The following is a 15,714-nucleotide window of genomic DNA, read 5'->3' as shown; positions in this document are numbered from 1 at the left end:
AGTGGGGCCCCAGGTACCGGGGGTGGTGGAGGGCCCACATATTTGGCGGCCTGCAGGCGTTAACAGGAGGGGGGAGGCTGACATCCAAGTGCCTTGCACTGAGCACATTCACTACATTGATGGGCACTGGGCGCTTGCGGCTAGATGGGACGTCGGGCTGGTTGTGGTGGGGCTGGCCTCGCCCTTGCATGGGACGTGCACGGTTCAGGCAGGGTCAGTCTGTCGGCGCAGGACCTGGCTCTGGGTCTGCAGTCCGTGCCTGGCATCCGCAGCCCAGGTTCTGCGGCTGTGTCTTGTGCCTGCACATGGGGGTGGGTTGTTCAGTATGTGTGCCCGTCAGGGGTGCAGGGTCTCCTCGCTCGCTCCGGGACTGCGTTATGTCCCTCGGGGCCGGGCATTGGTCTTGCTCCACGGGCTTCCGGCATCTCTGGGGGGGTCTTCTGTGGCTGCAGTGCGGGGTGCTTGGGGCTTTCCTGCAGCTGTGGAGTGTCTGTACAGGCACGGGCCTCGGGTGGCTGCGGGGCTTTTTCCGCTGCTTGGAGGCGCTACGACATAATACCACACACACGTACACACACACATACAGGTGGTCATCACAGGCACACACACCACCAGAACCTGCTTTGAACACATCCCCAACACCCTCCTGGTTACATCCCTCTCCTTTTCTCCCTCATTTACTTCCATAACTATGACCGGAAGGCCACATGCCCAATTGCTCCTCCAGTTTCCCTGGACTTTAACACTGTTTTTCGGTACATGCTGTCGTCTGATGTTTCTATGTTGATGTCTTCCCATGTACATGTTGTACATGTTGTTTGGTTCTATGTTTATTTGTTTCACCTATGGTGATTCTCACCTCTTGGAATAGTGATTAGTTGTTTATAGACCAAACATGTTAAGATAGTTCTCCAAAGAGGGGAATTGATAATGGTTTTGTGTAACACAGAAATGTGCTCTTGCCATCCTACAGGTTGCCCACAGGACAGTGTTATTTAACTTAATTTATTTAACAATGAATAAAGAGTTAGATTACAGGCTGAGAAGTAGCAGACTAACTCTGTCCTTGATGCAATGGCATACAAATACTCTTTGTTATACGCCCAGCATGCTGATAGCACAGGTTAAAAAAAAAAGAAAGTGGAAAATAAACCCGACCAACACTGACGGAATGTCCTCTAGTGCAGAGGATCCAAACCACCGGCTCGCGGAGTGTGCCGATCCGCGGGGTATTTGCCACCGGGCCGCGAGAATGCAGGCAGGATTTTTCTGAAGCTATATGTGACCGGGCGGGAAACAGAGCAGCAGTAAACAGAGTAAATTAAATACATCTAGAGGTTTTATTTGTAAAGCCTAAATTAATCATTGTTTTGAATTTTTCAAATACCATTAACAGTATCGGTAACGTCGGTGCTTATCGATACTACGGTCTTTAATAATTGAGGCCCGGGGCCCGTTTAATACTGGGTCAGTTGGTACCCAACCTTAGGTGCGTTCCTCTGTGCCCCTCCGAATATTTGCATTGAACAGCTGAATCTGATTTGACGAAAAAAAATTGGGTACAGCCCTTTTATATATATATATATATATATATATATATATAATTCACAAAACTAACAATGGATATTCTTCTGGATTCTGGATAATATTAATAATGACTCATTGTGTCTGCGTCCAGGTGTTGCACGGCTGTGTGTACGGAGCCCAGTCGTTCAGCAGCGCCAAGTACTTCCCGCTGCAGCTGTCGGACCTCTCCAGCTCCGACTACGACCCCTTCCTGCCGCTGGAGAGCCTCCGCGAGCCCGAGCCACTGCACAGCCCGGACTCGGAGCGTTCCAGCAAACTGCAGCCGGTCACTGAAGGTAAAACCGTAAGATCCAAATTGAAGAGAAATTTAAAGCAACCTTAGAAATGTCACAATAGATAAAATGTGAATGAGGTGAGTTTCCATCAGGCGGGTTGAGGCACATAGCTGTCTATCAACATTTTTGTGTTCCAATCCTCAATAGGAACTCTTCTGCGATATGTACAGTAGACATGTATTATCTAAGTTATATATTTGTGAGTTTCACTGTTATAATGCCAGTTTAACGTCGTCAACTAAAATCCCATGAACGTGACCACTCTAATTGTCGTCCCCTCCCAATTCTAGTTTGCATGGTTGAAAATCCTTCTTCCTTCGTCTCCTTTTTCACTCCGACACTCTATGACACTATGCTATACAGAAGCATGTCGAAAGCCAAGGGGTTGATATTCTGAGCTGTTCTTGGCTTGCCTAGTTCCAGCCCCTGAAGCGCCAGCCCCGCCCACTTGAAAAAAGTTGTCTGCGATTCAGGGTCTGGTGTCGTGGCTTTGGGTTTTCCTCGGCCGGGCAGAATTGGCATCGTGCTGCTCAGTGTTCTTGTCGGCAGGACTGAGCCCTACTCAGTGAATCCAGCTCTCCGTATATACAGATTATAAACAGCTACCCTAATAATGAAGGAACATAGAGATTTGTGATGTGTGAGGGAGAAGGCAAGGTGTGTGTGTGTGTGTGTGTGTGTGTGTGTGTGTGTGTGTGTGTGTGTGTGTGTGTGTGTGTGTGTGTGTGTGTGTGTGTGTGTGTGTGCGCGCCTCCTCCCCCGCTGTGGTCCACCAGGACACGCTGACTTGCCTAATGACTGGAGCACACCGGTACATCATGCTCTCCCCTCTCTCTCGCTTCTCTCTTCCTCTCGTTTTCTTTTCTCATCCCCACGCCCCTGTTTATTTTCTCCCCTTCATCTCCCCACTATGTCTCCTCTCCTCCACTCCTCCTATCCCAAAGAAAGACATAGCGTCAGAGACAGGGAGAGAGAGAGAGAGAGAGAGAGACTGTTGAGGTTAAGCTTTAGTTGAAAATAGGGTTGCACCGATTGTGAAATTCTGGGCCGATACTAGGCTTGGGCAGATTTACGATTAAATCGTCAATCAGTGATCCACTTGACAGGACATTGTTTTATTGGGGGTTTTTTTTATCCGGCAAGAAAAATCTGAGCATTGAAACAATGTAAGTTTAGTTTACTGTGTTCTGAAACTGGAGCGGAGAGGGAGAGCGGTGGAGAGGGAGAGAGGGGTTGGAGGCTCTCCCTCTCCACTCAGAGCTGTCACGTAACCACTGGTGATCAGATCTCACATCCCTGCTCTTCAGTCCCGTACAGAGACTTTGTGAGGGGCAGATGCTCAAAAAAAAAGGAAAAGGCACATGGACCCCCAGCTCCAGCTCTAGGCATTACGCTGCTCTGGGCAAACGGAGAAGCACAGCGGAGCCGCTTTGCACACATCGCAGCTGCACCGAGGTGCAAGGTTCATGAGGTGCTCCTCATGAATATATCTTGCCCACTAGTGGTGCCGGAAAGGTTATCCCAGTAATTTACTGGCAACTATGTGTGAAACGGGCTTTATTTGCTGATAGGCCGATGGCAGTCAATAAGGCGAATATCGGCCTAACAACAAATGCATCCCTAGTTGAGAATGTCCAATCTATGCATATCTGTAGTAATTTACACATAGCTCAGTAAATAAGGAGGTGTGTGTGTGTGTATCGGCTTATTGTACGATATATTGACATTACCTCGAAAATGTGTCTGACCTCGATAATTGACCGTTGTGTTTACGTGCGTTTTCGTTTGCATAAGAATGTCACAAACATTTTAGCCAACATGATGTCAGAATGAACAGCAGGGTTTTCCCTACCATTATAAGACCTGGGCGCAGCGCCAAAGTGTTTTTTTCACAGCGCCAGGGAGTGACACCGCTACTCCAACATAAACAGTACCTCCGCGACAGAAGAATCCTCAAAAATCGTGATCTCCTCCTTAACTTTTGGAGTTTTCACAGTGACCATGATCATGGTCCCTGGCTGAGTTTTATCTACGCTAGAATCCACAGTGGACTCTGCCACTGTTACCTCTACAGATGCTGCGTTCAAGTCACGTTGGAATTTATGATCAAAATGACTTGTTGCTTCTGCTGCTTGTAACATCAATCTGTTTTTTATATCCAGTACTACTCTACTTATATTTGAACTTATGGAAAATTATATTTGGAAATGGCTTAACACGTTCTGGAAGGATATATGTCACAATTCACAGATACATATAATGCAATAAATACAAATACACATGGGAAAAGATCAATAAATAACTATAATCTACAAATCTGTTTTAATTAAAAAAATCAAAGGCCTTAATGTATTTCTAAATCCACAAATAAAGAATGTATTACTTGTGTTATGTGTTGTGTAAACCATTTTACAAACGAATGTAACTGAGTCGAATTAACACAATAAAAACTATGTTGAGACACGTTTTGCTGTCATTTCTTGTCATGCCGCTTCTGTCACACATTGGGCGAGGCTCAGACAGCTCCCCACACACACACACACACACACACACACACACACACACACACACACACACACACACACACACACACACACACACACACACACACACACACACACACACAGTGAACCCGGTGAAGATAACGTGTAACTCGAACCCGAGAGTAGATTTTATTTATTGTTTTGGTTGTTTGGTTTTATTCTATTTCTGTATTATTTTGGATATTTGAATATGTTTTTCACATTACAATGTGGAATATTCAAAAGGGTGTACTTGCATTATTATGCGATTATATTATTATATCAGTGGCAAAAAATGGTCTTAAAATTTCAAAATGATCGTTTATCGCAATTATTTCGAGAACAATATTGTCCAACAAACTAGTTATCGTGACAGGCCTGTGTGTGTGTATGAGCGTGCGTGTGTGGGCGTGCGTGCGTGCGTCTGTGTGTGTGTAACAACATAAATTAGCTCGGACTCTCTATGAGCACATTGTATGTGATGGCATTGGTTTCTCCTCAACATGGGGCCAGCAATGTTCACACAGTATGGGTATGTGTGTGTGTGTGTGTGTGTGTGTGTGTGTGTGTGTGTGTGTGTGTGTGTGTGTGTGTGTGTGTGTGTGTGTGTGTGTGTGTGTGTGTGTGTGTGTGTGTGTGTGTGCGCGCCTACGAGCCTCTACTATTGTCAGTGTCTCAGTGATTCAGAATGTTATTTTTCCAGTTTGGAGTACTTCCATTACAAAAACTTTACTTTCCACTCTGCATTTCATCAAGTTTGAGGGAAAGCTTGCGGGGCCAGTCCCCGTGCGCTTGTGCCAACACAAGGGTGTATTTTCCACCATATTTGATTTTGTCCTAATTCCTCTCAAGCCCTCATCTATGTTGATGTCTCTCTTTCCCTTCCAGTTCGTAGTCGCATCCAGCGGGGCCTGGTGTCCATTGCAGCCAGGACCGTCATCACACACCTCGTCAACCATCTAGGGCACTACCCCATGTCCGGGGGTCCTGCCACATTAACTAGCCAGGTACACTTGGCACCGGAAATTTACAGGGATGTCACAGAAACGCACAAAAAAGGGACAATTACACTTCATATAGCTTTTTACCAAAACAACTGCTTTGATATTGTTGCGTAGCTCAAACAACCGATAGAGGAGCGCATACTGTACATGACACAAGTACCTTGAACGGCTGTTTCTTATGGAAGTAGATCTACGCGAAAATTAAATGCAAATTAAACAAGGGCAATTAGTGAAAATAAATGCGGATTACTAAATATGTTTATTTTGATTAAATTTTCTTCGCATTTACTGTCATAATTCATTGCAAATCGTATTGTAAAATACCATACACTTGCTTGCTGGTTTTTTTTTTTGATTGCATTGCTTTTCTTTGTGACATGAATTGTTTGTGCCAAATCAGAAGCTAGGAAAACAATTAACTGGCCGATTACATTTCACTCTGGTCCAGAAGGGAGAGCGTTGAATGTGACTAAACTGGTCTACGGCTCTACGTCCTGGTCTACAAGTCTATGTCCTATGTCCAAAGTAAATGTGGATTAAATATAAATACATATATACTAATATGCATTTCTTTTGACTTAATTCCCTTGTTTGATTTGTATTCAATTTTGGCGTAGATCTGCTTCCATATTTTCTTATAAAAAGCTAGATAAATAAATATGGGTTAAACAATTATTACTTTTTTTTTTTTTACAATAAATTATTCTCACAAATGACCACTTTAACCATAGGACAGGGTACTTACCAGGTCCTTGAGGTGCTTGAAGTGCTTGAATTTTGTCCTCAGAAACTTAAGTACTGGAATACCTTGAAAACAGCCCCTTTTGTGCTGAAGTGCTTGAAAAGTCCTTGAAAAAATGTGATCATTGAAAACCTGTGAACATTTTTCCGGTTTTAAAACATAGATTATGCAAGGGAAATGTAAATTGAAACCAGCATGGTTAGAAATACACTTATAAAATAGATGACAATGAGATTAATAATTGATATACATATGAATAATAGACAATGAGACAAAGATTATATTTTAATTAATAAAGATGTACTTGAAAGGTGTTTAATTTTATTTTGTAATGCCAGAATGAACCCCGATAGGATTCTGGAGGGCTTGATTCTGTGTGTTGGTGTAATTTTGTGTGTGCCTGTGTACGGTAATAAAAATGAGTGTGGGGAAAAAAAAGAATGCTGCGTGAATATGTTGCCGGTATTATCTACCGATTAACAATCAAGCGATGGTAAATATCCTGTGCGTGTGTTTGTTTGTCCAGGTGTGTGAGAATCAGGACAACCCGTACTGCGAGAGCGCCGACCTAGGACCGGAGCTCTTCCACTCTCCCAACCTCCAGTTCCTCGTGCTAAACGGCTCCACGCTGCTGTCAGTGCTGCAGGTGAAGACACAAAGCCAGTGATCAAATGTTAACAGTTGTTGATGATATGAAATCATTGTTTGTCAATTAGTTTAATTGCATGTTCATTTATTACATAATACCTTTATATATATATATACATATAAATAAAAACAAAACAAATCGTGAACCAGGTCGTTTTGGTCAAGTTGCCTATGCATTCCAGGGAAAATTAGTGCAAAAAAAAACCATTACCATGAGACAGAGGTGAGGTTCTATTTTTTTAAATTATTGCTCATAAACGGGGTTCATAACAGGTCCTTGAAGTGCTTGAATCCTCACAAATTTGAGTACTGGAATACCCTCAAAATAGCCTCTTTTGTGTAGAAGTACTTGAAAAGTCCTTGGAAAAAAAATGATGATTGAAATCTTGTGATATTCTGCCTGGTTTTGTCACTCAAATCATAATGTAATAAAAACATTTCCAGAATGTCTTTTATGACAGATTATGCCAGGGAAATGTAAATTTTGTTCCAGCACGGTTGGAAATCGACACTTAGAATCGCAGATGACAATAAGATTAATTATATATATATATATATATATATATATATATATATATATATATATATATATATATATATATAATATTTACTGTACATACATCTACAGTGGGGCAAAAAAGTATTTAGTCAGCCACCAATTGTGCAAGTTCTCCCACTTAAAAAGATGAGAGAGGCCTGTTATTTCCATCATAGGTACACCTCAACTATGAGAGACAAAATGAGAAAAAAAAAATCCAGAAAATCACATTGTCTGATTTTTAAAGAATTTATTTGCAAATTATGGTGAAAAATAAGTATTTGGTCAATAACAAAAGTTCATCTCAATACTTTGTTATATGCCCTTTGTTTGCAATGACAGAGGTCAAACGTTTTCTGTAAGTCTTCACAAGGTTTTCACACACTGTTGCTGGTATTTTGGCCCATTCCTCCATGCAGATCTCCTCTAGAGCAGTGATGTTTCGGGGCTGTCGCTGGGCAACACAGACTTTCAACTCCCTCCAAAGATTTTCTATGGGGTTGAGACCTGGAGACTGGCTAGGCCACTCCAGGACCTTGAAATGCTTCTTATGAAGCCACTCCTTCGTTGCCAGGGCGGTGTGTTTGGGATCATTGCAATGCTGAAAGACCCAGCCACGTTTCATCTTCAATGCCCTTGCTGATGGAAGGAGGTTTTCACTCAAAATCTGACGATACATGGCCCCATTCATTCTTTCCTTTACACGGATCAGTCGTCCTGGTCCCTTTTCAGAAAAACAGCCCCAAAGCATGATGTTTCCACCCCCATGCTTCACAGTAGGTATGGTGTTCTTTGGATGCAACTCAGCTTTCTTTCTCCTCCAAACACGACAAGTTGAGTTTTTACCAAAAAGTTCTATTTTGGTTTCATCTGACCATATGACATTCTCCCAATCCTCTTCTGGATCATCCAAATGCTCCCTAGCAAACTTCAGACGGGCCTGGACATGTACTGGCTTAAGCAGGGGGACACGTCTGGCACTGCAGGATTTGAGTCCCTGGCAGCGTAGTGTGTTACTGGTGGTAGCCTTTGTTACTTTGGTCCCAGCTCTCTGCAGGTCATTCACTAGGTCCCCCCGTGTGGTTCAGGGATGTTTGCTCACCGTTCTTGTGATCATTTTGACCCCACGGGGTGAGATCTTGCGTGGAGCCCCAGATCGAGGGAGATTATCAGTGGTCTTGTATGTCTTCCATTTTCTAATAATTGCTCCCACAGTTGATTTCTTCACAACAAGCTGCTTACCTATTGCAGATTCAGTCTTCCCAGCCTGGTGCAGGTCTACAATTTTGTTTCTGGTGTCCTTTGACAGCTCTTTGGTCTTGGCCATAGTGGAGTTTGGAGTGTGACTGTTTGAGGTTGTGGACAGGTGTCTTTTATACTGATAACGAGTTCAAACAGGTGCCATTAATACAGGTAAGGAGTGGAGGACAGAGGAGCCTCTTAAAGAAAAAGTTACAGGTCTGTGAAAGCCAGAAATCTTGCTTGTTTGTAGGTGACCAAATACTTATTTTACCGAGGAATTTACCAATTAATTCATTAAAAATCCTACAATGTTATTTCCTGGATTCTTTCCCCCCATTCTGTCTCTCATAGTCGAAGTGAACCTATGATGAAAATTACAGGCCTCTCTCATCTTTTTAAGTGGGAGAACTTGCACAATTGGTGGCTGACTAAATACTTTTTTGCCCCACTGTATATGTCTATTTTTGTCATAGAGTAGTATATCTATCAAATTATAATAGATATACTACTCTAATATAAATAATAGACAATGAGATTAAGATTATATTATATTTAAATGATAGAATTCTATTTATGTTATTATATTTAAAAGTTCACATTGAAAATAGATATTTGTTTTGTGTGTTCTTGAAAATTAAAAATTGTGCTTAATTATTTACTTCTAAGTCGTTTTATTTAATTTTGTGGTGCCAAAATTCATCGTTTATAAACCAGTTTATGATCGCCGTTGTGAAACATGTCAGGTGTCTTATTTCCTCTCTTCTGGACTGCTCCCGAATATGTTTCAACATTTTGATCCGTCCCGAATTCCCATTCAGGTCTTAAGTCTTTCTCTACATTCCCATTGGTCAGATCCGGTCGGAGTCGGGCATCCCGGGGGGCGGCATGACGGCAGGGCTCTCCTCGGCGCCCACCTGCGTTCGTGTCATCGTGCGGGACATCGCCGGCAAACACTCATGGGACTCCGCCGTCCTGTACGGGCCGCCGCCGCTGCCCTGCCCTGCGGTGCCACACAGCCCTGAGCGCACACGGCCACAGGGGTGCACACAAACACCCACGCAGCAGCAGCGGCAGAACCCGCAGCTCCACACGCCTCCTCAGAGGACAGACGAGAAGAGAGAGGTGGAGGAAGAAGAGGAGGAGGAGGAAGAAGAAGAGGAAGAAGAAAAGGAGGAAGAGGAGGAGGGGGGGAAGGGGAGGCCCGCGGAGAGGGAGCTGATGCAAGGGGTGGAGGCGGCAGGGAGAGGGGAGGACGAAGAGGAAGAGAGCCGAGGAGGGGGGGGCGTGGGTGAGGAGGAGGAGGAGGAGGGGGGGGAGGCGGAGTCGGAGCAGCTCCCCGCGGCGCCGTCAGCCAAACGCGTGTGTTGGGAGGCGGTGCCCGCCTGGGATGCACTGAAGGAGGGGAACGACGCCCTGGACGAGATGCTGCAGTACCTGGGGTACTCCAGTCCCGAGTGTCTGCAGAGAACAGGTGCACGCACACACACACACAAACAAACACACACACACACACACATTGGCACACCTTGGCACTCCTGCAATCATATTATCAGAGTTCGTACCAGTTCCTTGAGGTGCTTTAAGTGCTTGAATTTTGTCATCAGAAATGCAAGTACTGGAATACCTTTGAAAATAGGCCCTTTTGTACTGAATTGCTTGAAAAGTCCTTGAGGGGGGGGGACCCCCCCCACGGTCATCAAAAACCTGTGATATTCCCCCTGGTTTTGTTATTCAAATTGTACCCTAATAAATCCAGCATGGGGGGGCAGGGGAGGAACACTGAAAATGTATACTGTTTTTCTCCTTGAAATGAATAGATGAGATTTGATGACTGAGATTTAAGATTTTATTATATTTTCACAAATGAAGATCACATTGGAAATGTATTGTATATTTTTGCCGTGAAGTCCGAGAAAATGGAAAAAATACTGCCAACAAAAAGTACTTCAAAGTCCTTGAGTTTCATTTTGTAATGCTGGAATGAACCGTTTTATTATGCCAGCTGTGTACACCTCTTAATCCCGATTGACCAGTTTATTTTTGTCTAATTTAAGACGGACATTGTCCTCGCTGGAAAGAACTTTATTTTTTGTTTTGTTTCAAATTTGAATTGAAAAGAAAGACACACTGTACTGTGCCAACCGTACATTTGTGCGTATCCTGCCGCCAAACTGCACCGACGCGGCATCCCTTCCACTCTGATCTCTTTAACTCCCTGACCTGTGATTGGCTGCCCAGGCATGCCCCTCAACATACCAGCCCCGCCCCCTGCCTGCGTCTCAGAGAAGCAGGAGAACGACGTCATCAACGCCATCCTGAAGCAGAGCGCCGCCGAGCGCGAGTTCATCCTTCATGTACGTAACCAAACGCGCCAAAAATATCCCCACTAGGTAGTAATAATAATAATAAAGAACTCACAGCAGAGGATGCAAAGACGAGGAAAATTAGTCCATTGGTTGTACTCATCACAGAAAGACTTCTGTGTTAGAATCAAATACTTGAACCAAAAACTTAAAAACTTGGATTTTTAGATGAAATAATACATAACTGTATAATTGAAGCTGTGGCTGTAGTATCCAGGGTCCCTGTGAGGCCCGGGTGCTATACAGCGTGTGTATTTTTGGGCCTGTCTAATTCCTGTTGTGTTTTCGATGTGTGGTGTCAGCGAGGCGAAGAGCTGAACATGAGGGCGTCGCAGCAGACCGAGCCCGAGACACAGACGCCCCAGTCGGCCTTCTACTACTGCCGACTGCTGGTCAACATCCTGGGACTCAACTCCTGGGAGAAGAGGTGGAAACACACACGCACACACCCCCCCACACACACACGCTCACACACATTTAGATCCTCGAGATTACGTAATTTTTTATTTTTTATTTTTTTTCAGTCGTGAACAGCAAGGAAAAGATTGAGTAACACACATTTAACAACTGAATTTTGCAGATTTTCTGTCTCTTATGCACGTGCACACACACACACACACACACACACACACACACACACACACACACACACACACACACACACACACAACAACTGATGTCTTTGAGGAGCACAAGTCTATAGACGGAGAACAGAGGGACAGAATTTTGTGGTACTCCAGCGCTTGCAAAACTAGGGATGTGCCGAACCGATACTCTGTATCTGTGTCGGCCCAAAATTAATTCTTAACATAAAGAAAGACAGAAAAAAAAGTTTGATCTCTCACTCCGTAGAGACCGCGACACACACGCTCCGCATGCTCTCGCATGAGTTTGGGGATGAATAGTTTGACTCTTTTTTTTTTTTTTTTTCTTTTTTTTTTTCTTTTTTTAAAGATTCGGTTCCTGACGGGTGACTCGGTTAAAAAAAGGAGCGTTCGATTTCCCAACTCTTTCTTCATTTGGAGGGGGGGGGATATAAAAATAATAGAAAGTCAAATGTTTTAAGGGATGTTTGCGTGCAGAAGAATACATCCTTTTGGGTACTATAAAGCATACTATTTGCTTATATTAATTATTATCCCTATAATAAACAACAAATATAAAAAATATTGTAGATATTTGTGACAAAGATACAGCGTTTAAATGGTAATTCTACATTGAACTTGTTTAACTGATACACAGACCAATGTCTTTGTGGCCGGCAAATGTATTGTGTGTTTAGAACAGCAGTGGAAGTGGCAGATTTCGGCCGCTGAAGGACGCGCACCGTGCATCAGGCACTGCCGGGCATGGATACTCCATGCTGCTTCTGCTGTAGTGTTGAGTCGTTCATCAACGATCCGATTCTTTTGAACGGCTCTTTTTTGGGAGCAAAAGGAAACCGAGTCTCGCTGGGTGATGAGCCGTTTTTCTTTTTCCAAGTACACTCACAAGTCACCCCAATTCCACAAGTAGCTCCTCCAAGTCCACACTCGCCCACCTGCTGCTTTCTTTGGCCTTGCCATTGAACAGACGTGCCACCTCATTCAAAATCGCCGTTGTGATTTGAAGCTTTAACGTGTATACACCGAAGGGTTTTGGAAAGACTAGACCCGATAAAATCTATCAAAAAAGTTTGATTGAATCGTGAACTGGCCGATTGGGATCATATTGAGACAGATTTGAATCTTTCACTCACACACACCTATCAATGTCAGGTACGAATCTACAGCGCGATTACCCCAGACCACCCTGGACTGCCACCACTGAGCCTGATCTCAAATCGTCGCCAAATCAGACTTAAAAATCACGTAATGTGGCCCCAGCTTCAGAAGTTAAGTTGAAATTGTCATAACAACGCATTATGTACTGAACGCCACGTTTTCCAGTAACTTTTCCTGATCTTAAATTGACTTCTGCACTCACCCTACTGTCTACTTTTAAGGTTTATGAATTTAATGGTTGACTTGCAAATGTGAAAGCCTAACGCGAATCTGAGGTCAATCTGCGGGTCGGTTGTGTACTTTCCGAATTCGCGACTCCGATTTGAAATCCGAGGACTGTGCACGATTCACGAACACGGAGCCTCCGGGGGGCAGAGTGGAGCAGTAAATCAATCAATATTGATTTAACTCACTTGATCTTAGTCATGATCAATCCAATCCAATGTCAGAAAATGGGGGGAAAAGGATGTAAAATCTTCATATATACAAACATATGGTTATTAGGTTATTTAAAGGCTAATCCATTTACTACATTAAGATGTAATCAGAATTTATTATTTTTTAGATGGGATCTTTGCCAAAGATATGTAAACTGCAACTCAACTGGATTTTTGGAGGAAAAAAAAGTACTTTCTTGTACAAAAACAGTATAAACGCATTTTGTCACATTGATCCATAATCCGTATACATTTAAGAGTTATAGTTTTTAGTGCAATTCGGGCCAATGAATCATTTCTAAATCAGTGCACCCCTACACAATATGCCTTAGAAATTATCGGGGGGGTGTTAGTTTGCCGGCTAATTAGTTGGTTCTTTTTCTGCGTCCTGAATTATTCCCCGAGCCAAATATCCAAAATGTCAAGGTATCCTTTTAAAACGTCTCTAGCTAGCTAGCTAATGGACACAGATTTTTTTTTTATGCTTCATAGAAAACCGTCCTCTATGGAATTATACCACCTGCATTCAGTGAGCACAAAAGACTTCTTGCTCTGTGTGTGTGTGTGTGTCTGTGTGTCTGTGTGTCTGTGTGTGTGTGTGTCTGTGTGTCTGTCTGTGTGTGTGTGTGTGTGTGTGTGTGTGTGTGTGTGAGTGTGTGAGTGTGTGTGTGTGTGTGTGTGTGTGTGTGTACGTACGTGTGTGTACGTACGTGTGTGTACGTACGTGTGTGTGTGTGTGTGTGAGAAGGGGGGGGGGGGGGCGTGATAATGAGGATAGTACACTATTGATCAAACTTGCCCATTTGGAGTCAGAATAAAAGGCAGTTGTTAGTGAGGAGGGAGGGCAGATACAAACGGGGGAGGTGGGTGGGGGGGGATACAGAACACACCCCAGAGATACAGAACCCCCCCCCCCCCCCGCCACCGCCAGAAACTCAAGAATGAGAGTGGCTATGGGGAGGTAAGCCCTTGAAAGAGAGAGAGGAGTAGAGGGGGCGAGCTAGAGATTGTCTAATCATCTCTCATTGTGCCGCTCCATCTCTCCAGGTATTCATCTGGGACATTAGTGACACTAAGACACTGACAGTCATTTTGTGTGTGTGTGTGTGTGTGTGTGTGTGTGTGTGTGTGTGTGTGTGTGTGTGTGTGTGTGTGTGTGTGTGTGTGTGTGTGTGTGTGTGTGTGTGTGTGTGTGTGTGTGTGTGTGTGTGTGTGTGTGTGTTACCTCCTGTCCTTTAATGCGCCTGCCTATAATCCTGGGTGTAAATGGCGGCCTTTGAGAGCAGAGAATGAGCCCATTACCAAGTATCATTTTAATAAAAAGCAAAACGCCAGCTCCCCCTTTTATTTATTTTTTTCTCTCCCTGCCTCTCTCTCTCCCTTACCATCAACAACCCTTCCACCCCTCCTCCTCCTCCCGCATACACACACACACACACACACACACACACACACACACCCACACACCCACACACCGTAACTGCTCCGAACTTGCAAAGAGGGAATGAGTGAAAAGAACTGCGCAGTGCTCCCGGTCCGGCTTCTTGGAAGCGGGCAGCAGAGATGTTCTAGCGGCGGTGTGCGTGACACAGGTTCACTGTGGCTTGGCTTCACTTTTTAAAGTAGTTTTGATCGCTCGACATAGAAATTAAGCTGTTAAGTGCAAGCAATATGGGCCTGAGCATTTCGGCACACGCAGTGTCCCAACAGAGGCTGGGTCATTCAGTCGTTCAGCTAACTTTTCAAGAATGGATGCCAAGCCAAGAAGAGGAGAACATTTTTTTTTAATATTTTTTGGATACAAAATTTTAAGATGATGGGCACTCCAAGATGTTAACGTTAAAAAAAAAAAACAACAAAGAAACACTCCACCAGTGCAGGATCTGCAGTACAGCAGGGGTGTGAGTGATTTGCGCTCGACATGCTTGGAGGACTCGCACCCTGCAATTTTAACTGCAATTACCAACAGCACACATTGGGCGCTGGGGTTTCTGGGGTGGCGGGTGCTAGTGGGTTGATGTGGGGTTGTGGGCAACCGGGTGGGGCCCCTGCTGGCTGGGTTCGGGTCCTGGCTTGAGCCTGGTAACAGGTGGTTTCTGGACTGCTGCACCCGACGGCGCTCCCCGCAGCACTACAGGGTGCTTTCCAGGGCCCCAGGACCGCCTACAGAGCAGGTGTTCTAGCAGGGTGTCGGTCTGTCGGCGCAGGACCTGGCTCTGGGCTTGTGGGCGCTCTTGGACTGGTTTATGTTCCTTGGGCCATGCGTGGGTGTTGCTCCGCGGGCCCCCGGCTTCCCTGGGGGCTGGGGGGGAATGGTGCTCGGAGCTTTCCTGCGATCGTGGAGTGTCTATACGGCTCAACGGGTCAAAACATGGTAAGATAGTTCTCCAAAGAGGGGGAATGGTGACAGTTCTGTGTAACAAAAGGCTGTGCTCTTGCCATCCCACAGGAGTTATTGCAGCAGTTGTTGATGATTAAAGAATGAATAAAAAGTTGCATTGCAGGTGGAGAAGTTGAACTCCACTTGCAGACTAACTCTGTCCTAGATGCAATAGCATACAGATATTGTACACCAAGCATGCTGAAAGCACAG

The 15,714-nt window shown here is 44.4% G+C and overlaps 1 protein-coding gene across 1 annotated transcript in view; it reads left to right on the top strand.

The window, feature by feature from the left end:
* Nucleotides 1-15,714, top strand: part of ralgapa1 (Ral GTPase activating protein catalytic subunit alpha 1) — a 101,854-nt gene that overhangs the window by 52,014 nt on the left and 34,126 nt on the right. Inside the window, exons 34-39 of the mRNA XM_080012759.1 lie at nt 1,679-1,862; nt 5,273-5,391; nt 6,657-6,776; nt 9,411-10,029; nt 10,797-10,912; nt 11,224-11,348. Of these exons, the coding sequence (XP_079868885.1) occupies nt 1,679-1,862; nt 5,273-5,391; nt 6,657-6,776; nt 9,411-10,029; nt 10,797-10,912; nt 11,224-11,348 (1,283 nt within the window). The remainder of the gene's footprint in view (nt 1-1,678; nt 1,863-5,272; nt 5,392-6,656; nt 6,777-9,410; nt 10,030-10,796; nt 10,913-11,223; nt 11,349-15,714) is intronic.

Source organism: Zeus faber (assembly GCF_960531495.2).
Source record: "Zeus faber genome assembly, chromosome: 13".
In the NCBI taxonomy this organism is placed as follows: domain Eukaryota; kingdom Metazoa; phylum Chordata; class Actinopteri; order Zeiformes; family Zeidae; genus Zeus; species Zeus faber.
Note: the sequence above shows the minus strand (reverse complement) of the source record. Positions and strands in the feature narration are given on the sequence as shown.